This window comes from Neopelma chrysocephalum, unplaced genomic scaffold, assembly GCF_003984885.1.
Source record: "Neopelma chrysocephalum unplaced genomic scaffold, ASM398488v2 Primary Assembly neopelma1_45, whole genome shotgun sequence".
Lineage (NCBI taxonomy): Eukaryota > Metazoa > Chordata > Aves > Passeriformes > Pipridae > Neopelma > Neopelma chrysocephalum.
The window spans coordinates 18,069,739-18,095,264 of NW_020897704.1; the positions used below are offsets into that span (position 1 = coordinate 18,069,739).

The following is a 25,526-nucleotide window of genomic DNA, read 5'->3' on the forward strand; positions in this document are numbered from 1 at the left end:
AATCTGGGTAAAGCAGTCGTCCTACTGAGGGGATCAGATGTACTCTTCGGGAGCACAGCTCCACCAGTGCAGTGGAAAGCTATACCAGACAGGGACTAGGATTTTCACTTTCTTTAACTAGATCCTAGTATTAATAGGAACTCCTCTGGATTTGGCAATGTTCTTGACTGTGAAAAACAAATGCAGTGATACTCAGAGGTGGGTCTTCTGGTTTGATCATTGCTTGCACGCTTTTCCAAGCCAGCTCTGTAAGTTTTGGAGGTGCCTTTTGGGCCCATTTTTAGCCTGTTTTCCAAAGGCAGCAAAGCAATGACTCTCCATCCCAACTTGCCAGCCCTTAGTAATTTCTGACCTGTTAGGTGAACTTCAACCAGCTTTGATAGAAGGGTAGAGATAGCGAAAATATTAAGTTCCTAAATATTTTAAGGAAATATGGATGAATAAAGGAGAACAATGAAATTACTGCCTTAATCGATTTATAATGTGGCCCCATATCCTTTTGGAGAGGCAGCAGCCCCAGCTCCTGTGGCTTTGACCAGTGTAGATTACAGAAAAGTCTCTGGGAAACCAAACTTTGCTGCTTCATGCTTCAATGCAGGTGAACAATACAGATGAAGTCAGAGCCAAGCCTTGGGAATCTGCTTCGATCTCCCCAGGCAGCACCTTCAGAAACAGCGTTTGCAAATGGACCCATAAAACTCAGATGGAAAAGATGTTTAGATTGGATATTAGGAAAAATTCCTTCACCAAAAGGGTTGTCAAGCATTGGCAAATGGTGCCCAAGGAAGTACTGGAGTCACCATCCTGGAGGTATTTAAAAGATGTGTAGATGTGACACTTGAGGATATAGTTAGTGGTGGACATGGCAGTGCTGGGTTAATGGTTGGACTAGATAATCTTAAAAGTCTTTTCCAACTCAAATGATTCCATGTGTTTATGTAAATCCATTTTTATGCAAGATTTTCCAGGACACAGAAAATGAATCATCAATACACAAAGAGGCTGATTATGCTAATGAAACATTAGTATCTGACGACACTAACCACAACAGATTATCATGATCTTTCCCTGTACTGACAAGATGAAATAAGGTAGATCGATTAGGAGATATGGTAATTCTTACCAAGTGGCAACAACAGGAACCAAAAATCCTGTAACTGCTCATTAACAGAGCTTATTATTATACCAAAATACAGTTTCATAAAACTTCTATTTCTGAAAGCATTTTCCCCCCGTTTTTTACAGTATCCTCTGGGGAATCTCAGCATCCAGAGGGAATGAAACTTTCAGAGTTTCATTTTAGTTTTTGTCTTTGTTGCCTGTGTAGGTCTTAACAGTACTATAGGAAATCCAAGATTGGGAAGGAGCAGGTGTTTTCTTGGTTGGAAAGCACATTATTGTCATGGAAATAAGACAAATGTTCTACAACACTTTTCTATATTGCCTGCAAAATTTTAGCAGAATCATCACAGGAGAGGTAGCGATTGTCCTACATCTGTATTCTGCTTTGTAGATGCACCCCTAACTCCACCTCATACCAAAGCTGAGCAATACCGCTTGGAGTGACAGGCAGCAAGGAATTGTCCACAATCTTGCCAAAATTAGAGGCACTGGGTTGGAATATCTTGCACTTTTAGAAAATAAATAAAGAAAAAATAGTCCAGCCCTTTCTAAGGGACAGGATAGTGCTTTGAGACAGCACATAAAATTCTGAGTTGTCAAATCTGGGGATCTCCAACCTGAACATCTGGTGTACCTTGGTCTTACCTCTCAGTTTGAACTGTTCTGCGATGGCTTGTATACAATGTATGTGAAAACAAGGTAGTGAAACCAAAGCCAGAGATCTTATCTCCCCATGGACATGCCAGGAAACACACAGGACAGATTCACCAACAGCTAGGTAATCCTGGGAAGAGCTCCCAGGGGGCCTGGTAGGAACAAATTAAGTGTCAAGTAGACACGGACAGCTGCCTCTTAATCTCCCTTCCTTCCAACTCCAGCACAGACACTGAGACCTTTACTTGCCCATATCTTTGACAGAATAAACAAGGTGTGATATTTATGCTTCAAGTTGGCCTGCTAACAAGCGTGGCTTTCATGGAAAAGTAGATGTACCCAAGGACAAACATAAACAGAGAGGCTTGGTCTACCTCCAAAAGCCTTCTACCACAGAGGTGCTGCGAGATGCACAAAGGCTGTAACGTGGATTTTCCACAACATAGCAAGGAGTGCTCTAAAGGTTGGTAATGAAAATGTTGTCCATGACACAAAATAACCGTTGGAAACTATTAGCTAGAGTTCACTTAGCAAGCAAGGACCCAGGGAGAAGGGCATATGGATTTGAGATTTGCTGTGCCCATGATACTGACCTTTGAGTGGCCCTGATTTTACCCACCCTTTTTTTTATATTCTAAATGCTGCTTCCTGAAAGCTGCTTGATCAGAACCCCTTCTGCTTCATATTAGAACCCAAGTTTTAAATGTTGGCAACTGTTGTGTTGATTAGGAGAAATACACAAAAATGAGAAGATAAAAAACCCACAAGGAATCTAATAATAAATAGGGCAGAAATGTAAACAAATAGATACTTCATGCTGTGCACTGGTTCACAGCTATTGTATCAACAAGTTGGTGTTACCTTGGAAACCAGAAATTATCTGTACATGCCTTCTCCCAAAGAGGAATCCGTGAAAAGAGGCATGCAGAATGGATTTTGAGCCTTCTGGGCTTTGCAGAGTTGCTGCCCAGCTGTTGATGCCAATTGATCCCAAACTCAACTATTGATGAAAGTTCAGAGGCAGTGCAGAGGTTGCACCATCCTTCATGCGACACCCACAGCAATGAGGTGAGTCCCTGGCATTCTCGTCCTCTCCACCTGGGGATAACACAGCCCTTTCCCAAGAACTTGCAGAAAGGTTATGCCCTGCATTCAGTTTAGTGCTCTTGGTCTACCTTGTAACACAAGGCCCAGCTCTTTGTTGAGGCTGGGGATTGCTCAGAGCAGCCACCCCAAAGCATGCTGACGGGTTTCCAGCTGATGGCTTCTTATCCTGGTGGGTATCAGTGAATCTGTATCCCTCTGGAATAGCAAAATGCTTGGCCCTTGGAAAATTAGTTAGCTGGGTTTACAAGCACAGCTGTAACAGAAAGGATAATTCCCTAGTCAGTGTTGAACTGTGAGCAAGCAGAAATTTATACCCAGATATATATTCAGTGTCACCTATGATTACAGAACTACATTTCAGATAACCCGAAGATCTGGATGTAAGGAATTTACGAAAGTGAAAGTTACACTACATTGAACAAGCTAATAAGAAGGAATAATATCGATTTATTTTTTTCTAAAGAGATTAAACAAAATCAAGGATTTGTAAAGCAACTGATCACAAAACTAGTACTTCCCACAATCCAGCTGGTTTGTTGGAATTTGTACAACACTGATGTTCCTGTACAAGTCCTTTTACAGCACTCTGAACTGAAACATGTGCTACAAAAACCATGTTCTTCCCACACTGTCAGTAGAACAACTTCTAACAACATTGTCATGCCTGGATGTTACCAATAGACAAGGGATCGACACAGCCCCCAGCTTTCCCTGGGGTATTTAACCCCAGAACTGCCTCTATCAGATGCTTCAGGTTTCCCTATGGCACATCTGGCTCTTCCCAGCTGTAGTTTACCCTTCTGCCCTGTCTGTCTGTTCTGATCTTGTTTGATGTGATCTCACAATTGAATAAGAGAGAGGCTAGAGCTGGTAGGAGGAAATTTTAACTTCAAATCATGTTTTTTAATTGATTTCAGAATGAGGTAAAAATAGAAGCACTATGAGCATCTGCCAGCCCCTTCCTGCCTTCCTGCCAGGTTGATGTGACAGGAGGACCAGGTCAGCTACAGTGTATCACGCATGTGATGGGATCCTGATTTTCTCAGGTCCAGAGGGGGAAAATGAGGAAGAAGAGGGGCTCTGGTGAGAGAGATGTGTCAAGGAATAGTGATATGATCTACCACTGCTGCTGAGTCAAGGATGATGCTGTCTTGCAAGTGCAGTACCCATGTACCCATGCACATGGTGGTATCTTGGATCACCTTGGGCTTAGTACAAAGCAGGTACCTGTTGGGACACAGAGAACTAAACCTTGGCAACTCCATATGTATGATGCCTGTTCGGATCCCTTTAACATCTCCTCTTTGCTCTGCTTTGATTTGGGTGACACTCATCACAAAACAATTTAATTCCCAATTTCACAACAACTCAGCCTGTTACAACTGGAGATTCATTTTTAACCACTCGCCAGGGATTTTGCAATCTGTAGCACACTAGACAAATACCTCTCATGTACCCCCATCTTTTGGGTTAAAGAACAAAACCAGAACAAGAAGAGATGGCAATTTTGACACAAAAAATTCATTAGGTTCAGTACTTACAGCTGCATGACCAGATATAAATGGTTCGGGCTCTCATAGATGTCTTCCAGGGCAACTATGTTTTCATGCTTGATCCTGAAAAACCACAAAATAAGATAAGATGAAATACTGATTTTAATTTTTTTTACATGACTGCGAAACATAAAGCTATTTTTAGTTAAGCACTACTTGTCAGTGTTTTATTCATCATCATAAATTTTTTGCAAGGACATGTAGTGATAGGACAAGGGGTAATGGCTTTAAACCGAAAGAAGGTAGGTTTGGATTAGATGTTAGGAATAAATTCTTTACTACGAGGGTGGTGAGTCACTGGAACAGGCTGTCCAGAGCAGCTGAGAATGCCTCGTCCCTTGAAGTGTTCAAGGCCAGGCTGGATAAGGCTTTGAGCAACCTGGTCGAGTGGAAGGTGTCCCTGCTTATGGTAGGGGGATTGGAACTCGATGATATTTAAGGTCCTTCCAACTGAAGTAAACAGCCAGAAGTGCTTCACAGCCCAGAATACTGTTATTACTCAGAGAAATTTCTTTCAATCCTCTCCAAAGGCAAAATGTGTAAGGGTTAAGTATATGAGGCATTAGAAGTTCAGATGAATGAATATGGTTGGTTGGAAGTTAAATTCTCAGGATAGCTTTGCTGCAGGGTGTAGGGGAGTGATGGAGGCAGGGTGTAGGATGGCAGGGAGAAAGCAGGGATTTGACTCTGTGGAGAAGCTGGCACAAGTAGGCAGCAGCAATATGACAGCCCCACACTCCTTCACACCAAATTCACGCAGCTCTGATGTCCAGCCTGGTCTTCACACCTGAATTTCCCTGCAGCACTGCTAAGCACTGTGTGCTTTCTGTGCAACACCTCCAAGCAACCAATGGGTTTTCTGCATCCTCACCATTCCCACCAAGTCTCTTGTCAAAACACTAGCTTTAAAGACAAAAATCATCTCCACAAGCACCCATCTAATGAACCAGTTGAACAATGCCTCTCTGGGTTTGGTCCTTAAATGCTTACAAATAATGCACAAAGGACACATTTAGGTTGTGCAAACCCTAAGGAGACTACCAGTATAACCCCAGGGACAGGATATTAATTATACCAATTGCAGACAATCATTTTAAGAGAAAGATGGAAAATGCTAAGCAGAGGCCACTCACTAAGCAACAGATGGACAGGTTCAGAAAGAAAGTAAACATGCATTGTCAGCAAATACGAAACTCTACATGTGTCTAGGTTCAAGTAGCTTAATTAAGATGCTTAATCATGTATCAGGGCCTTATCCTCAGTGGTCCCAAGTGTCCTAACATCTGTGTGATGATGCTGAGAGCAGAAGATCCCCTGCGCCCAGCAGGATCTTTACTGTAAGTACACAGACTAATTTAATTTCCTCTGAATTCACTGGTAAGATTATGACTGACCTGAATTTACACCCATAGTCATCAAAAGCTTATTCATATAATGACCTTCACACACAGGAAATTTAACATCAACAATAAGCAAACTCAAATATAATGCACTACAGGATGTTAGAGTAACAAGTATATGACTTGGCTATTCACTCTACCTAAATATCTGGAAAATCCCATGATATTTTAGCAAAACTCCCAGGTAGACTGCATTGCAAATTAAATTCTTAGTATTTGCAACAGGAAATCAATACACCACCCACTTGGCTTTACAAAGCACACGTGTTTGGAAGTGTTTATCTTGTTGTGCAGGTCTAGTGCCTGGTCCCTTAAGGGTTAGGTAGGGCAACGGCAGGTTTGTCTTGTTTAAGTTAGTTGAAGGTACATTACAAATGACATTTCAAGCAATTAGTCACTTTTAATGAAAATTATTATATGTATTTATCCATTTTCCTTTACGCACATGCACATACACATGATCGTTTGTGTTCCTCCTACCACCAGGATCAAGGCAGTTTAACACAAACAATCTGCCACAGTGTTATCTGCTTAAAGCCCCAAACTCAGCGGTACGGTTTTCACCCTGCCTGTATTAACGCTTTGCATTTCTATTTTTGAGAACCCCAGAGGTTCCCCAAACCAGCCAAACCCCGTCTGAGGCAGCTGCAGCAACCTCTAACCGTGACACACGTGGCCAACGGGTGGGTTACCCACAGAGCAAACAGCCAGGGAGGCAGAGGCCAGAGGAGAGCTCATCAGACATGCAACACCACGCACTGAGGGCTGCGGCGAGACCCTCTCCCCTTCCTGATTTGCAAACCAAATGGGCACTGCACCACTGTGCTCTCAGAAGGCAGATGAACTTGCTCAGTGCTAGGGGGGGAGAAAAGGTTTAGTCCCACCACTGCAGTCCTCTGTATTGAGCCAATCTGCCCCTCTGTGAAATCAGATGCAGGATGTGAGCATGTGGGATCCAGCAAATATAAACTAGAAGAAGGCAGCAGAAGAAGCTGAATCACCCCCAAAGTACACAGAGGGCAATGTCTCATAGGGATGAAGGCATTTGGAAGAAGATGCCCCTTTCCTAGGTGATGTCTGTGCATACCAACCACCACGCTGCACTCAAGGGGCTTGCTGAGATGGAGAGGAGGCATTTTTCTCCACTTTCTCTCAGCCTCCCCAAGACCAGCAAGGCCTTAATTGTGGTGTTACACAGTGTTTAATATCCCTGGTGAAGTGCACATCTCACACCTGCAAATGAAGCCGCTTGTCTACTTGGATGAACTCTCAAATGGCAAGCTATCAAAAATAAAATATAATCTAAAATTAAAAAAATCCAGCAACATGGAAATCTCTTGGGGTGAAACCCACAGGTTAGATGAAGCTGGGAGTGTGTTACTGAAACTGGACCAGAGCAGCTGTGGGCTTCCCAGCAGAGGTCACTGCCCAGCTGCAGCTCCTCTGCTTCTCACTCCAGAAATTCACACAGAAATTTGTGTGGTCCTATCTTCACTTTATAGCACGAGCAAGCGATCACTTACAGCCTGGATACACAATAATTAGGGCTGAACATTGCTCATTTTAATAGCACCCTGGGGTTTGGGAAATTGGGTGTGGTAGCATCACATTGTTTTGTTGATACCCCAAAGGTTAATGGGGATGGGGCAAATCTGTTCCACTCCTCTGCAAGCAGATCAGCAGTGCCAGACGTGCAGGTAACAGCCAGACACACACTTCAGGCTTGCACGGATGTTTGGGTACATCGAGAGCCAAGGAAAGCACCGTGCGGTGGCATCTACTTGACGGTCACGGATCAGGAGGGATTTGAGAATGGGTTAATTAACTCCACTTTTATCCCCACTAGGAGCACCGAGTGAATCTCAAAGGTTCAGAGGATTCATTCTGCTAAGCCTCCCAATGCCTGCACGCAGCCTCCCCGGTGAGCTCGCACAGCAGAAATACTCACCAGACTGTCTGATCTCCTCGAGACCTGACAGGATTAATTTTTTTTAAAAGGTGCTGCTCTCACTTTACAAAAGAGGAAGCACCGTGAAGAAAAACTTGAAGATTTCTCACAAGAGGAGGGAGCAGAGAGGGCCAAGAATCCAGGTGCCTCAGTCCCAGAGTATTATCTTAACCAATGGGCCATATTATTTCCACCTCTTCTCCTTCCCATCTCAGAGAGACAATATTAACCCCACTTGTTTGTAGCCTTTTTCTTCATTCTGTCCTCCCTGTCCATACTCCCCTCTTCCCAATGTGTGGCTCCCACACTGCAACTGATAAACATGCACTAGATTAACTCTGCACAAAGCAACACATCGATGCCATTGAAGTACATGATGGTACAATTATGGCTGTAGCAGAGGGGACATGGACATGCACTGGGGTGACAGCAGTTCCCATTAATTGTTTCCAAAGAAATAAAAAAAATGCCCTGAAAGTGAACATCAAAGCATGGACTTAGTTAAAGCAAATTAGATCAGATTACTCAAATTGTTATGAACAAGGAAATATCCAGCTAAGGAAAATTGCCCTTACCACCCTTTTAACCTCCCACTTGCTATTTTTCCTGATGCTCCCCGCCTTTCCTGGCAAACACCATGTTCTGTTTGTGTCTCCCACACCCTGATATGTCCCCACAAATCCCTCCATCTGTGACAAAAAGGGTACATGCCACCTCCAGCCACCACTGCTTTTTTCATTTTCAGGAATATTCTGAGGCCATTAGACAGAAACAAGATGCATAGAATTAAAAATATAAATAAAGAGAGGCTAATGCTTTTTTACAGTCCGGACTCTTAACCTTTCAAGGCCCAAGAGATGCTGCAATCCAGGGGGAAAAAAAGAGAGGAAAGTAAATCCAGGAATGAGAATCAGGGAAATTTAAGTATACACAAAAACATGAAGAGGGATTAACCCTGGTAGGAAACTATGAAAATAAAGGATGGGTTCCCCATGTTCAGAACAGCCCTGGTTTGGATGCTGTGCCTCAGACAGACACAAACCACGGGGCTCGATGCAACCACGCAAAATTATCAGGCTTCCCCTCCAGCCTTTCAGGTCTATGATTCTGCCCTGTGGTGTTACAAAGGTGTCAACAACGTGAATGAAGGCAATGTTGCACTTGAGCAATATTTTAACACATTACTAGCCGAGCCTTAAAGGTGCAAACTAAGCTGTGCAACCAAGGGCTTCAAGTCACTTTTCTGGGCATGGCAGCTGTGCAAACAAGGGGTGATGAAAGAGTGTTTGATCTGTGGCAGAGCCCCAAGCACAGACTGGTCCCTTTGCTTGCTGTGGAGCCATTGCACAAGAGCATTGATAGGGGAATTGTCATTTTCCCCTGATTGCTACAGCATTCAGAAACAGAGAAACGTCCACCTCTGAAGGAGCTGAAACACATCCCCAAAACAAGAACTGACTTGACCAGGAGTGGCATTTTCTCCTTGCACAGGAGTTTCCATCACATGAAATGGGGTGTGCTGCAGCGTTGGAGTAGTGATGAGTACATGGCATGGCACCCCAGTGATGCTAAAATCCTCCCTTGCCACTAGCCAGCACAGAGACATCATGTCCTACCCACTGTCACCAGAAGGGCACAAGCCCCATGGGTCCAGAACTAGCTCTAATGCACAATATTCACTCCAACATTTGCAAAAAAAAAAAAAAAATTAAAAATCTATATATTCCATGCGCTTTAGCTGGATATTGCTTCTAAGAAGCAAAGGATTGAAATTTGGAAGCTGATGTACAATAAGGGAAACTAAATCCTGTAATGACTGAGCTTTCTGTACATCTCTGCCACTTCCTGACCATCCCAGAGGCCAAAGGGCTGAAATTAAACCCACTGTGTATTGCCATGGATCATTAATTAGAGGGGTAGCACTCTGCACACATAAAAGCAGAGAACGCAGACTTTGCTGTTGCTTTGGCTGCTGAGCTGCCAGGGGAGCATGTTAAACACACCAGCTATAAACTACAATTGAATCACTTACATTAACATCTATCATATTTAACACTGAAAACTAGGATCAGTAAGAAGAACACTGTTCAAAAACCTTGGGCAAACACAACAGCCTTGTAAGTAGGGCAGGTTCCCCCCCCAACAACTCTTTTCCAAGTCAGTGTTACATTTGCAAGACATGACATTTAATGCTGCACCTCCATGAACAGCACGTGTTATGGATAAAATGCCACAAGAAAGCATGAATAATTTTGTGAAAGCCAGAACTAACAAAGCCTGAGTCTGTAAGGATTTGTGGCTTTGAGTAACCAAATGTCTTTGAGAATCAATGTTCTGTTATTTCTGCATGTACCCTGGAGAGAGTTTTACCAGCAGCAGGAGGGTTCCTGGGTTGATGAATTCACAAGCTGACCAAGGGAAATGTTTAAATCACAGTTTCTGCTCTGGATGATCCTGGAAACTTACCTTCTTTGCTCAACTGTTTTATTTGGTTGAAACAAGTCAATAATTTCAACAGGTATTAGGATAGTCTCACACATGTTCACATGGAGTGATCATATCAGATTGCTTTACACTTGAAAGAAAACTACCAAAAGTCTTCAGGATGGCTCAGAATAATGCGAGAACACGTGGAAACAAACACCTGCTCCCAAGGAGAAACTGTAGCAAGTCTGACAAGAGAGGAATGGGGTGACATTGCAGGGGTTTGTATGGGGAAGGAAACTGATGGTTGGAAACCCTGGAAATAGCTGGCTGACTGCAGCAGAGCTCTGCCCACCATTCCTGCTCCAGAAAAACCTACAAATACTGATGCTGTCCATGGGACTTGTATTGCCTCACCTCAGTGTCATTCTTGTCTTGGGGGATCCAAAACTGAACACAGGATGGGAGGTGCAGCCTCACCAGTGCTGAATACAGAGAGACAATCACTGCCCTGATCCTGCTGGCTACACTATTGGTCTTTGGGGGCTACGGGATAGAAAAGGGAGGGAGGAGAGTGTGGTGCCTCACATCATATGTGTGTGGTTGACTTTCAAGGGTCCAAATTATAAGAAACCACCAGATTGATGTCACCAAGTCAACCACCTTCCCCTGAAATGGACACCCTTGCAGACAAAGAGAAGACACTTTGGAAGAAAGGTGGAAGGGTTAATGACACTGAGATTAATTTCTGCTATTTCATGTTCCCCACACTGTCCTCCCACAGCGGCCAGCAAGTACCTGGTACAGCAGTGGTGACACCTTCTCTGGCTACAGAAAGGGCTTTGGTCCCCACCATCTCAGATCAGCAGTCTTCCTCTCTCTCACTCACAAACACACATGCAAATAATGTGAAACTTAGAGAAACCTCAGCTTAGACACAGAGGAGAGATGTGAACAAAACCAGGCAGATATCAGTTGCTTGGCAAAGGTGGCTCTACAGAGTTTGCAAAGCTAAAACATCTGTTTTTTCTCTTCTACTGCATTTAGATTGCTGGGGCTTTTTTGAAGTTATAAGTTTAATTTGCTTATTGAAAAGAGCTGGAGGAGATTTTCTGGATTCAGTATTGAATATTCTGTTGAATGAAAAATGAAAAAGAACTCATATTTATAAGCTGAAACATAGAAATGGTGCTAAGTCCCCTGGCCAGACGGTGTTTTTTGACCTCCTCTGATCTCCTACCATCGCAATACCTTTTGTTCCCACCCACATTGCACATCTTGCCTTGCTTGATCTAATGACTGGGAAAGGGAGGGCTAATTCCAGCTCAAAGCCAGATGGTTCAGTGCCCATATGTTGACTGCCCAGCCAAATTAGTTAAATCTCTGTGGCTGGAAGGCCAAGGAGTTGAACTTCAGGGTCACATATGGGCTTCAAAACACAGACTGCTCACAACACAGAAGGAAATTATTGTCTTTACTAATATCTTTAAGATCTTTATGCTTCTGTCAGGTTAATTTTGTCTGCTTTGGAAAACCAGCTAGAAGAGAAAGACCTTGGATGCCCTAGAAGATGGTACACAAAGGCAAAGATGGAGGGATGAGTCACTTCATACACCTTCCCTCAGCTGCAACTGAAGAGGAGACTGTGACAAAAAGCTCCAGTGCTGGTAGCAAGCAGCAAGTGGCTCAGAGCAGGTGTTTGAAGGAAGCAGGAACAGCCAAAATTCATGGGAGAGACACCCACCAAAAGACCTACTTCTATTAGCCTCGAAAGCTGGTGATGATTTTAAAATTGATATTGTTTCCAGTTTAGTTTTTCTTACTATTTAACTCTTCAATCAGGCATGTAATTTTCTGTATGCAAAGTAATGAGACAGGACTGGATTTGTCCTGAGCCAGTGTCCGAGCAGGATGCTGAGTAATTCTGCTGCCAATGCAGCTGCCTCCTCTGGGGCCTACATGGGGAGAGAGAGGAGAAAGGATGGGGAGGTGCCAGGACACTTTGTCTTGTGCTTATACAACCTGAACTCTCTCTATTTCATTTTTCAGATCCTACCCATCACCTCTGTAACCTCCTCTTACTCAAGAGTGAAGACCCAGAAATCTTTCCAACAATTTCAGTGGCCTTTCTTCCCCAGCACTGCATGACTTCTATAACAAATGCCAGCCTTATGTAGTATGGCCAGTCTTCATGAACGAAGATTTTGGGAAAGGTCTTTTACCTTTCAAGCCTGCGCAATGGATTTTTTTAGGTGAGACACAGCCTGCGCTGAACTGAGCCCACCCTTTAATCCTAAGGTTCATCTGCCGGGGCCAAGCAAGCTTGGACAATGGCAGTGAGGTCCTCAGGACGTAGGTTTGTTTAGAGTGACCTTCTCATAGATGGATGGCCTTACAAGGCTAACGAGCTCCATCTGCCCGGGGGACCGGGGAATTGAACCTGGGTCACAGTGGTGAGAGTGCTCTAACCACTAGGCCACCAGGGGTCTATAACAAATGCCAGCCTTATGTACCATGTGCATAAAACATTCTCATGAGATTTCATGGTGATAAAGTCAATTTGGAGACATTCCACAGCTGGAAACCTGAGCTGTGTAGTTAAGCAGCTGTAACACTAACTGGCTGTGACAAAACCTACCCACATACACCTCACAATTTCTGATCCATGCCCTACCTCATGTTGTACTTCCTAACAGAGTAACCTTTCTGTTTATTTCTCCAGATCCTGTCTGACTCCTTCACTGGCAGGGATATTTGCAGTCTGCCTTCCTGCACCACTCTGCTCAACAGGGCAGCTTGAAGAAGTGGGGACTGTTTGTTCATCTTAAAACTTGGTTCCCTCCTGGGAAAGGGAGAGAGTTGTATGAACTTCCTCAGGTCCCGAGCACATGTATTTTCCTCCTGGAGGTACTTTCTAGCCATCAAGCATGGTCCAAAAGGGATGCTGGGGGCAGCATCCTGACCATTTCTGAGACAATAGCTGACTCCAGCTGTTGTGCCAGGCGCGCTGCTGGGCCCATTAGGCATGCAAGGAGTGAGCCCACAGGCTTGTTGCTTCCCTGGGACACAAGCTGAGGTTATGCCCTCTTCTGCCTTGTATCCAGATCACAGCAGAGCTCAGACAAAGGCTGAATTTCTCCAGCACAGATTCATGTTTTTTCACCAAAAAAGTAACAAATGAATATAGGCACTTTGAGAATAAACATGAGTGATTCCTAGATCATATACCTGAATTTAGGTGCTAACCTTGTGTTCATTTCTCTCAAGCATTTTTATGGGAATGCTGCTCAGCAGCCATTCAAGGAAAAGAAATTAAAGCTCTGGACCTTCTATTGCTTTAACTTGCAACTCTAGTGAGAAGCCTAGGCCCAAATAACCTTCTGAAATGCCCATTCAAGGCAGCAGGAATATCCCCGTGTCAGTGCCACCCCTGATTTCAGAAATATCCCTGATTTCCACAAAAAGCAGATGAAGACATCAGAATGATGGTTTCCAATCCGTGTATCCGAATTGGCAGCGATGAAAAGGCTTGCAAAGCTTGAGCAGAAACCTCCAGGCTGTTTAATTTGAAACACATCAAAGCAAGTATTAATGATGAATTAATCATTAAAGGTGAAAAAGATAAAAGTAGTGTCTGCAAGGATTTATCTCAGGCAAAAACAGTGTACCATCTTTTAGTTGTTGGCAGCTTTTGCAGTGTGGAAACTGTGGATTTACATCTGCAGTCAGTAATTAGAGCTGATTCCCACTCCCTTGCCTGGGACACACGAGGAGCTACATGCAGTTAAAGGTGGTGAGCACCTCCTGGGCTGAGGTTGCTCCAGAAGGTTGCTCTGGAGGGGTTCCATGAACATAAAAGCAGCCTGAGTTTGCAAAACCCTTGAAAAACAGGAAGACTGACACTCTTGGAAGGGTGATCTGGCTGCAGTCAGAGCAACTATCCTTGTACATTGCCTCACAAAATGAGAAGCTCTTACTAGTTTACAGTGAATGAAGAGCTGAATAGCTGGTATAACACTCTTTTTGTGGCTTCCTGATCCTCAGATGAGTGCAGTATGTACACATACATTCATTTACATCTGAAACCTGGCAGCAGATACTACACCTCTGAAAAGAAAGCTCTGCCATCCGTGAAATACCCATTTGACACAGACACAGGGTTGTTGTTGTCTACCATTATCTCCTTCATTGGTTTGAATACACACTAATGAAGGGTGAATGTTATAACACCCACACACCTGTATAGGTGAGTTGCACAAAAACATGGATAAATGCCTATTTGGATGAGCAGAGTTGAAAGATGTAACAAAACTAGGGATTTCATTCCACCATATGGGGAATAAATGGAGCTGTCACCCAGATGTGACAGAGCTGGGACTCCCAGCTGTGAGTTTTACAGAATCTTTAGCTACTGGGTTACCCTAAAAGCTAATGCATATGGGTATACTGCTGATGATAAGGACAAGTAACAGCACAAAGGTGGAGATGGTTTATGCACTCAGAAAACAGTGATGTAATCAAAAGGACACTTTGGCTCACAGCAGGAAGCAAGGCTATGTTCTACAGTCATATCCAAAGAGGTTTATGACTCAAAACTGCATCTTCTCCACAAGAGAAGCAGAAAAGTAAATGGGCAACCAACCACAAGTGACACCCTGAACATAAATTTCTTGTTCCCCAAGGAAGTTGATGAGTCTTCTGCATGCTCAACTCTGTAAATCGTTGCTGGGCAGCCTAGAAAATCACAAGCCTTGATTGAGTTCCATCAGACTGAGTGAGCACGTGATAATTAAAGCAGACTACAGTTCCTCAGTGCCATGCTGGCAGCCAACAGTGTTATATTTGCCCTGTTGCAGGCATCTCCTACAGTGAGGAAAAGCACATGCCATCCAAAATTAGTCAGAGACCCTGTGGATGTAGGGGGTACAATAAGAACCACTTTGCTTCTGCTAGCAGGTGTGGTTTTGAGTCTTGATCAAGTCTCACTGTATTTGTCTCATCACTAGGGCTGCTGTGCATCAGCTATGCTTGCCTGCACCCTGCATACTTGGGAGCACGGAAGTCCAGCAGACCGGGATGCTGGAGCACAGCTTTTTTGGGCTTCCTGGAAAATCCTTAGCTGGCATCTAGGCAGAGGTCTGACTCAAATACTCCGTCTGCAGGGACAAGCCACATGACAAACTCATCACCAGCAACCTGTCAGAAAACTCCCTCCTTCCCACCAGGTTACTGGGAAGCCAATTTATTTTATTTATTGAGACAGAAGGATAAGTAAGAGGCTAGGCAGGTTTCCACATTTCATCATCACTGTATTAGGACACTCCTACACAGAAGGCTGCTCCCCCAGTTGCCTGTGGGAAGTGCCAATAGCCCTCGGGTGAGTCATATACACCCTATACCATAAAAGAGTAAGTGGGAAAGCTCTGCACAGCGGGGGATTGATCTCGGAGGACGATTGTGCCACTCTGTGTTCATTATGAGTTACTGTCCTCAATCACAGAGTGTAAGAAACCAAACTCACAGGCAGATCCAGTTCTCCTGATACCTGTGTGAAAGCAATGGGACTCCTGAAAGCCCCAGAGCCCCTTCTTTGCACAGCTGGTAATGACAGAGAATACAATTCCAGTCCTCCATAACAGAACCTGCCCTCTCAAAGCTCAAGTGAAGGCCTGATGTTAAAGCTTGTCTTATTTTCAACCTTCCCAGATACTAGAGACAAAAATATGTCCCCTACTTCCACTGCTATTGGGCTTGCTTTGCATGTGGTCTTCAGGAAAGAAGCTGAGGGAGGGAAGAGAAAGAGAACTCCCAGCGATGGGCAGAATTAACTGTGGAGCAATTCAGCTGGGCCAAATCTTGGAATCTTTAATCAGGCAAGACTGCTGGGGATCTCACTTGGCTGGATTCACATCTTGGCAGCAACACCAAAGAGTCCAAAGTAGACTTGAACTCAAACCACCAAGTGCCAGGAAAGTCACTTAACCAGAACAATATAATTAGCAGAAATCCTTGCTAATAAGGATGCATTTTGTTTGTGTACAACAGCTAATTGGGTTTTAACCAAGTGAGAATAAGTTTGAGAAACCTAATCTCCCCAGTTTTACAAAGGACATCATAAAGGGGGTCTAATTAAAAATTAAATAGTGTTGAAGTTCATTTATCCCTGCTACTTGTATCACTGTGGAGCATAGGGACCCTACCTATAGGTTTCTATTTTTAGGAGAGAGAAACCCAGATTCACAAATGTCCCCAGACTGCCTTTGGAGAGGTAACAGAAGAGTTTAAACCAGATGCCAGGTCTATACTTGCAGCCACTTGCCCAGTAAAGAGTGCTTTAAATTGCAGTTCTCTCTTTTCTTATGGCATGGAAGTATAATTTTTAAGACCACTCACTCTTAAGGACAAGATTTCTGAAAATTATTAGGTACCTTATGATGCAAGTAACTTCCACAGCAACTAAGCATCAAAGCACTTTCAGACTTCCTCACGGGTATCTTCAGATACTTAAATATCTTAAAAATATATCTCTAAATTATTTTGGAAGGTGATATAGGCATTAAAGGTCTGGAAGACTGGAATTTTTTAAATCCCTGGCTTTAAATCCCTAATAACCACTGCAGAAGGAATTTATGCTTTTTAAATATGTCACTGTGGCACTGTCCTGATCCAGAGCATGGAGGTTAACAACACCAATACTTCAGACAGTAACAAGCAGAATATTAATATCATAAGCAGCAATTAGTGTTAAAAGACAGCAAATCCTTCATGTAAAATAAATGCATGTCTAGCTGTAGGAACAGTAGGGCTAAAGAGCAATCCTGCAATGACATGTGGTTATTTTTCCACTGTTCTAGCTAGGTTTTACCACTGCCCATTGACTTTTTGCAAGTCATGATGAAGCTGAAATGGGAATGAAAATACTTTGAAAGCAAGAGTTAATAAATGTACTTCAAAGGACAATGATAGCAGATTTGTCTTTGTCAAGTCCTTGTTTTCATTCACACAACTAAAAAGAAATCAGTATGAAACAGTGGGTTGTTTCAAGGCATTCAAGAAAAGGCTTTCTAACCAACTGACTTATAAACTACAGTGCTATAGATTTCTAATATTTTATGCAGCCAAGTCACACATACAAGTCACACATGGTGACTCATTTTTTCCTAAGCAATACATCTAATTAATTCAACGTATTTAGAATGAAAGGTAGCTATTAGATGAAGTCTAAAATAAATGGTACGAAATGCAACCTTAGTGCTGATGGACACAGGGCATTGTGATAATATCACCCTCTCCTCTGCTGTGCTAAAAACTGTGTTGCTCACCATAGATAATGCTGAATTAATAAATTAAAGCTGCACCTTGTTTAAAGAGCATCTGCCACTACAGCTTGTCAGGATGATGCTGGAGGACCCCTAATACAACAAATCTTGCTTCACATGGGGTGTGTCAATTTTGAGCTGGGTGTTTGGGATGAAGGCATTCTTCAGCCCAGAATCTGAGGCTACTCAATGCTTGGCTGCTCCCACAAGAAAAAGGAGCTACAAAGCAAGGGGTGTGATTTTATAGCATTCACTCCTACCTATTGTCTGCTTAATTGGAATGATGCATTCATTTATGATACATCATGAAACAGTCATCAAGCCTTTCTCTTTTTTATCATTACCTCAGCTTTATGTGGCATCAATAAATCCAACGTCTTGTCACAAACTGCAAGTGTACCAGTGCTTCATAGACACTGAGCACAAGTAGAAACTGCTGGGAAAGTAGTCAGTGCTGTGATTAGCATCACAAACTGAAGGGGTTAGAAGTTCATTTCTAGATGAATGTACACATTCTCACGGGTCTTATCATCCGCGATCGGGTGATCTCTCGAGAGCTGGGTTTGGAATAAAATTTACAGAATGTCTCAATTCCGAATGCAACACGAATACAGGCACAGATGTTCCTATACAATTCCTAATTTGTGCTTTAGCTTAAAACCTAGAATTGCACAGGTCCTTATCAATTATGTGTAGTCTCATGTGTCACGCTCTCGTGCATGGTGCCCCTTGAAGTTTAAATCCAAACTGCATTGGAGTAGCATCCTGACAGGCATCCTGTCCTAGCCTTTTTGCCCTGTTTTATTGCTCTGTCCATCTAGTTATAGTTCAACTTGTGAATTACTGCATTATCATGTTACTCTGTGTTCTGGTGGGATTTTGAAATAACAACAAATAATTATTTCTTCCAGGCAGGAGGACATTTGTGTGCTCTCAATAGGATGGTAAGAGGGAGGAAGGTACCTGCTGAGTTAATGCTTTGGCTCTGAGTTTCCATTAACCTCCTAACTTCAACCATTTTTCATTATGAAATCATGACCTTCAAACCAAGCAGACAGAAAAAAAGTACATTTCTCCCCACTCACAGAGCTCTGAAGTGTGACTGGAAACACTGTTCTCTCTTTTTTAAAAAAATCCACCTTTGATCTAGGACTAAAAATCAAAGTTTGCAAAGCCAATGGAATTTGTTTAAGAAGTTATGAGGATTTCAGAGTGAGCTGGAGTTAGCATGGAAACATGCTCAGGCTTCCAGTTTGCACAAGCTACCAGCAAACATTGTGAAAAGTATCTTGGAAATGTTTAGGATAAAAAATCATGAATCCATATGCCCAAAATACATTTGGGCTTTGATGTGTGACTTCATGCCAACTAATGAGCACATTGAGAGGCACAAATTTACTGTCAAGAAACCAGTCAGAAACTTTCAGAGATACCAGGCAGCAAGGAATGTCTGCCTAACACCTTATATATCTTTCTGAAAGGTATAACCAAGTGGAATCAGTCAGTTGGAATGGGCAGAAAAGTGTCAATTCTTACCCCAAGGACATATACTTGCAGGTATTTAGAGGGTAAGATAACCAAACCTTGTGTCTTTATTCACACCTGACCTGGTCCATACCATGATAGTGTGGGATATCTGAGCTGGTTTTTATGACACCATAATATTCAAGTCAAGGGAGAAGGAGACTCCCCAAGGGGCAGACAGGTTTCAACAACCTGAAACCAGGCTTATAATATCAGTAAAGTCACACTGTAGTAATCCCATGTACAAAATCCGCTGAGCAATTAATATTGCATCAGTCATGTGCATGCTTAATTCAGACACAATTCACTGTTATCATTTTGATTAATAGACTGTTAAATTATGCTTTACAGACTCCATACCAGATAAAGGTGGGGCAGGTGAGGCTCTGTTTCTAACATGCCATTTTGCTTTTGACAGACATAAATACACTTCTGAGTAGATAATCAGTCAAATCTCACTCAGTATGAACAGTTAAAACGCTCAATCTCTCATTATTCTATTTGTTATTCCTCCTTTGTTTGCATTTCCAGTTTTGTTTTTATGTCTTATTTTCTCCTCTGGTTTCAGCTGCCTCCCCCCACATCCATTTATTCTCTGTCAGAAGCCCACCTGAAGGTGAAAAGCTCTTGTCTTCCCCTGACAGCTGTCTCATATACACAAATCACCTCAGCGGCTGCTGTTTGCACCAGCCCTGCCATGCAGTGACAGCAGGTCACAGACAGCTTCCCAAGACTTGTGTTTCCATTTGTGCTGTCTGTGAGACCCTGCTCAGGGAAGCAATCAGGAATAAATGAAAGGGAAGAGAAGAGTCCCAAACACGCAGTTTCAGTTACTGCAATCTCCTCCTCTCTGGCCTTTCATTCACTCACTCTGCTGCAAAACACGTTTCCTAGTCCATGTTTTGCACTGTGCACATCTATGCACTATTCACTGTCTATTCCCTGAAACATAACACACTCATCTGCATCATTAAGGACCTTCTTAGCCTATCCCCATCTTATCTCATTTCTCACCTCCAACAATGTAGCAATGCCCATAAAGAAAAGAACCTGATTTTCAACCAAGCGCATTTGTGCTGCCTGTTACACAACCTGCGTGGCCACACATTTTGGAGCTACTCCTTATCTTCGTGGTGGTCATCACTGAATCCCTTCTCTCACTATTCTAGGCTTCTAAAAGCCTTTCTTAAAGGTGACAAGATGTATTGGCCAGTATTGTATGGCCCTGCCATGGCAGGAGGGTTTGACTTGCAGGGGATCCTAAAGGTCCCTTCCACCCCAAAACATGCTATGATTCTAATGATCTTCTCAATTCCTTGTGCTCTCTCACCTGCCTGCACCTGTCTCTCATACCACATGTTCCCCTGTGGTGTGAACTCTTTTTGCACCACATTTGAACAGCTTTTAGCTGTCAGGAATCTTTCTGCTACTAATGCAATGTCTACAAGGCAGAGGACACAGACGTGGAGCACAGCAAAGATGTTGCTGCTCCAAGTCCCAACTGGGTGATCATAGGATGGTGTAGTCTCCTGACCCTTGAATCCTGCATTTCTGGTGCCACTTTGATTAGGAAGGGGTGCAAACACCTAAACCCAGGAGGTTCTCTAGCGTGGTAGCAGGCAGCAAAGTCACCCAGGAGATGGGACTTGTGAGCTGCCCGGTGTCTCACAAGGAAAGGAGTGCACAACCACAAGCAGGAAGCTCATCTCAGCTGGATACCCACCCCTAGAAAGGGCAATAAGGCTCCTGCATGATCAGAGGCTGCTCATGTACTGCCTGGAGGTATATCTCTGAGCTCCAGAGAGGGACAGGAGTTCAGGCACTGCCTTTGCCTACTTCTGTGCATATCTCCACCCAACTTTCTGAAGGGCTGCCCTCAGGCTTCCAGTTCTCTCCACAGATCATTTCCACAGGCCTTGAAATACATGGAGGCAATCTGTATCCTAACCTGGCTCTCAGGGTTTCCTTTTTCCTTCCAAATAACAATGCTGCAGTTTGAAGGTGGGACTTGGCCAAAGAGCTCTGCAGATAAACAACTTCCATCTCTTTTTTGCCAAAATAACAGTTCTCTTGGGAGGAAGAACACATATGCCTAATGGCCCAAAGGAACTCAACTTTCAGTTGATTAAAGTAGGAATGGCCCTTGAAAGTGAAAAAATTCACCAAGGGAGGGGATTTCAGCCTGAAAAGGAACTGAGACCTCTCTCAGCACCCATTGAGAAGGATATACCAGCTGGGAACAGGGCCTAAGGAGAACAACCTGAGGATATGCTGACTTTGCAGACCAAGAGTACAGCTCCTTTTGAAAACTTCCCCTCCCTTGGAGAAACCCTGAGGAAGGAGTTTGCCTTCTGAAAATAACTCTGTCAGCTGCCTCCCAGGATGAATCCACACGCTGCATAAGATGCTTCCTAGTTCCAGAGTTCGTCCAAGTATGTGTCTGCTGAGGTTATTATCTATGAAAAGCATTTCTAAAGGTGGTTAGAAAAAGCTAGAACATGACTCTCCAGCAAGTACCGCTAAACTCTTCCAAGACTAAAATGTCTCCTTGCTTACCCTGCCTACCCACAAAAAATATTAAAAAGAACAGAAGTCTAAAATTAGCTTCCAAACTTTGAGCAGGTATGTGTATGACCTGTGTTTTATAACTCCAAAAGCAAGATGATTAACACCTCTGTTAAATTTGCCAGAAACCTGGCAATTCCTAATCTAGTTGGTGCATTACTCAGACATTGTGGTGATGGTTTGCAGTGTAAAACAAGACAGATCTGTGCACACCCTTTCTTCTCACTACAACCCCTTGACTACATTAATCCTCCATTTCAAAACAGGATTTACTTTTCATCATTTTGTAAACAAGCTGGTGGTGTGGATGAAATGTCCATCCATAGCAGGGAGTGAGGCCAGCAGCTGAAATCAAGAGGCCATTTTCTTTACTGAACTTCAAATCACAATCCAGAATCGATGCAGAAGTGCCTACTTCCCTGTGCCTCAGCACAACCATCCACTCCAAGCTACCTTGAGAAATCTCACCCACAGCCTGATTTTTTTAGTCAAATACTCATGGATTTCTAACACACAAACCTGTGATATTCAGGTGGTTGCCCTTGAAATGGGGACTGTTACAATATCAATTAATTTTTTAGAAGTAAAACATATTTTAAATAATTTCTAAGGATTCAGTATGATTAAGTACACTGTTTGATAAAGAGGATCCCTCCCATGCATAATGCCAGTGGTGATGCCAACTTTCATCCAACGAAAAATCAAGCAATACTTATCTCTGTAGGGACTCATAGCTCATGTAAACCTGATAAGATGGTACAACAGCTACTTTAAGGCATTTGTACATAAAATATGCCATTATTTCTCACAACCATAAGTTGCCAGATACTCTGGTTGATCCACATAAAAAACCTTCAGCATCCCACTGGCACCGTTTGCAAGCTGCTCACACTAATAGCTGATTACATCCAGTTAGATTTTAATTCAGAAACAACATTGTTGAAGTTAAAATAATTAAACAAATGTAAAACTAATGTAACTAGGAAGAGATTTAAAGCCTGATTCTCCAAACAAACAAGGTATTGTATCAGATAATTTCAAAGGAAGGTGATCCAGTATTTCCTTGTGGTAGCATTTATTATTTGTTTAACTAAAGGTCAGGCAAAATATTAAAAAAACTGGTGTCTCAGTAAGTACAAAGGCCTGGGAATTTGCTCCATTTAAGAAAAGTAAATTCATGTCAAGCACTTCTTTCACTTCTCCCACCTCTCTCTGGGTTGAAGGCTGTTGGTTAAGCCCTCTTGCCCCACAACTCCAGCGTGCCAACTCCTTGTTTTCCTGGCACCTTCACACAAACAGTCCCTCTACTTTTGGCACCTCTCAGCCTTGTTCTTCTGTGGACACTGATGGTAGGAAATAACTTCACTGTTTATTTCACAGCAGGTCTGTGGCAAGCAAGAGAAAAGGCTGAAGCCAGGAGCTGACCCACCTTGAGGACTTTTCCTCGCAGCATCTACCTCTGATGGAGATTTCTTTACACCACCATTCCCCAACTAACCTGTTCTCTCCCCAAAGCCAGGATTGTCAGATCTATAGCAGCCCCCTTGGCTGTCATTTTAATTTTGAGAAGTCTTAGCTTTGCTGATCTGTTGAGAGCAGAGGAAACTTGTATTTCTCCGCTAAGAGCTCCCTCCACTCCCTGTTTATTCAAGGACATTTTCTGCCATAGTGCCTTATCATAGTGCCATTGTTTCATGGTATAATTACTTCCCTTCTGAGAACCTAACTTAATTTATCTCCTTGGAGTCAGACAGGATCATATCAAACATGTAAACTCAGTTAGGCATGATATTCATACAAAAACAGCTACGTCCCTCAGCCTGCACACAATTCCTGCCCTACCACAAGCAATCCCATTTATAAAAGGGAACATGCATTTGTTAAAGTCACCATTTATTGCCATTATTGCAGCAACTTTTTACTCTGCAAACTCAAGTTATTGCTAGCCAAAGCATACTACAGTTCCCTCTGATGAAAGTAAAGTATTTTTGGATGAAGAATAAATAACCATCTTGGGAGAGTCTGAACAAAGAAGCCTCTGACTGAATTCTAATGGAAGGAAATTGTTTAAACAAGTGTTTGTTTTCTGAAATGGAAACAGGTTTCTGGTGATGAACTGTACTGATCCATACAGTGCAGTACAGCTAAAAACTTCTTTTTTTCCCACCTTCTCTGTTCTTTATATTCCTGTGCTCTTTGCTGAGTATCTGCCTAGGTTGGTATCTCAAGTGCTGGTATATTTGGCCCATTCCCAGACAAGTTGCCACGATATTGTGGCTGCAGTCTGTGATAATATTACACATGCTTTGTTGAAATGTGAAAGAACAAATCAGATGGCAAGAACTTTAAATGAAATCTTTATTCTCTCTCCGTTACTAATATGGACTGCAGGGATCTTGTATGTTGGGATGTTTTCTAATGATTTCTTAGGAAGTATCACACCCAAGATCTTACTAAATTCAGGGCAGTGGTTGCTTTCTCAGGCATGGAGACACTCTCAGAGTGTGAGGAAGAGGGTTTTATATACAAAAAATGCATAACAGAAGCAACAGAAAAGATTAATACAAATAAGAACTTCAACCTAGAACACTCGAGGGCAATTTCATTAAATAATATAGCTGATTTTTGACTACATAATTTCAGATTTTTTAAAAAAGTGAAAGCATAAATAGCATTTGGGAAATTCTTAAGGGACACTTAAAAAATAATATAGAGTAATTATACTGTCATGATCTCCAACATGCTGTAAGGGAGATCAAAAAGTGTGCTCAAACTGAAGCTGCTGTCATTATTATCCCTCACAGATGAGAGCAGAGGGCCCATAAGTTTCTCAGCATCGCTGCAATGGCAGGTAAATATAGGGATGGCAGCTTCAGAAGAACACACAGAAGGGTTTAACAAATGCCAACTCGTTTTGTGGTCTGTCACTAAAACTGAATTGGATTAATTTCCTTTTCACACTGCAGAAATCAAAACAGACTATTTGAAAATAAATATGTCACCTTTGAGGCCAATTAAAAATTTTGTAAACTGTGGCCAGGGAGAGAAGAGAGGATCAGAAGTTGGGCTTCATAATGAAAGTTGACTGCAATCTTAATGACTAAGAGGTTTTGGCTTGTCTTGATTGCACATTCCTCAAGACACAACTCTCTGATGACTGTGTGTTCTGAATACCCCTCTGTACCCCGTGTGTGGTTGTTAAGAGGCTGTCACAGCCCTTCCTGCATAGATGAGCTCTTCCAACTTAGGCTATAGTGTCTCCTGTCTTTACCTTGACAGGAGAACCCTGTTCAACGCTCAGCTGACACTACAAGCACTCACCTGTTAAAATATGCATAGGAAGAAGCAAATAATAAAAGCAAAAATCATAAAGCAGAGGCCAACTGATGAGCAAAACACCATTTTTGCAATTTGGACAGACAGTAATCCCTGAGATAACAATCTTTCCTAGGAATTATCACACCCAAGATCTTACTAAATTCAGGGCAAGCAATGCAGCATGCCAAGCATAAAGACAAGTTGTTACAACTTCAAGACATTTTTTTTCATGCCAGTGCCAGTTTGACGTGTTCCACCCTATAAAATTATTTTCTATTGCTTCTTCCTAAGTGAGATCACCTTTAAAACAGTAATTAGAGGATGTGTTTGTTTAGAGGAATGTAAATTACTGCTTCGCTTCAGGGCCTGTTTAGCATGTCAAGTTAGCCTGGAACCTGAATAAAAGCATCAGTGAAAAATAAATAGTCTGTGTACAGTTTCATGCAGAATGTAACACCTCCCTTCAAGGTGCTCATGCATCATTTAGTGCTTAACACATTCCCCAGAAGAAGGAAACATTTCAGACAAGCATCAGCACTTAACTATTTGAGGGCAGGCATCCCACTGCAGTGATGTCTTGAGCGAGGTGGGA

The 25,526-nt window shown here is 42.7% G+C and overlaps 1 protein-coding gene across 3 annotated transcripts in view; it reads right to left on the reverse strand.

Annotated features, from left to right (window-relative positions):
• The window catches only part of CAMK1D (calcium/calmodulin dependent protein kinase ID), a 218,910-nt gene that overhangs the window by 83,445 nt on the left and 109,939 nt on the right, over nt 1-25,526 (reverse strand). For all 3 annotated transcript variants that reach the window (XM_027679541.1, XM_027679540.1, XM_027679538.1), the window contains exon 3: nt 4,425-4,499. In XM_027679541.1, coding sequence (XP_027535342.1) covers nt 4,425-4,499 — 75 coding nt within the window. The remainder of the gene's footprint in view (nt 1-4,424; nt 4,500-25,526) is intronic.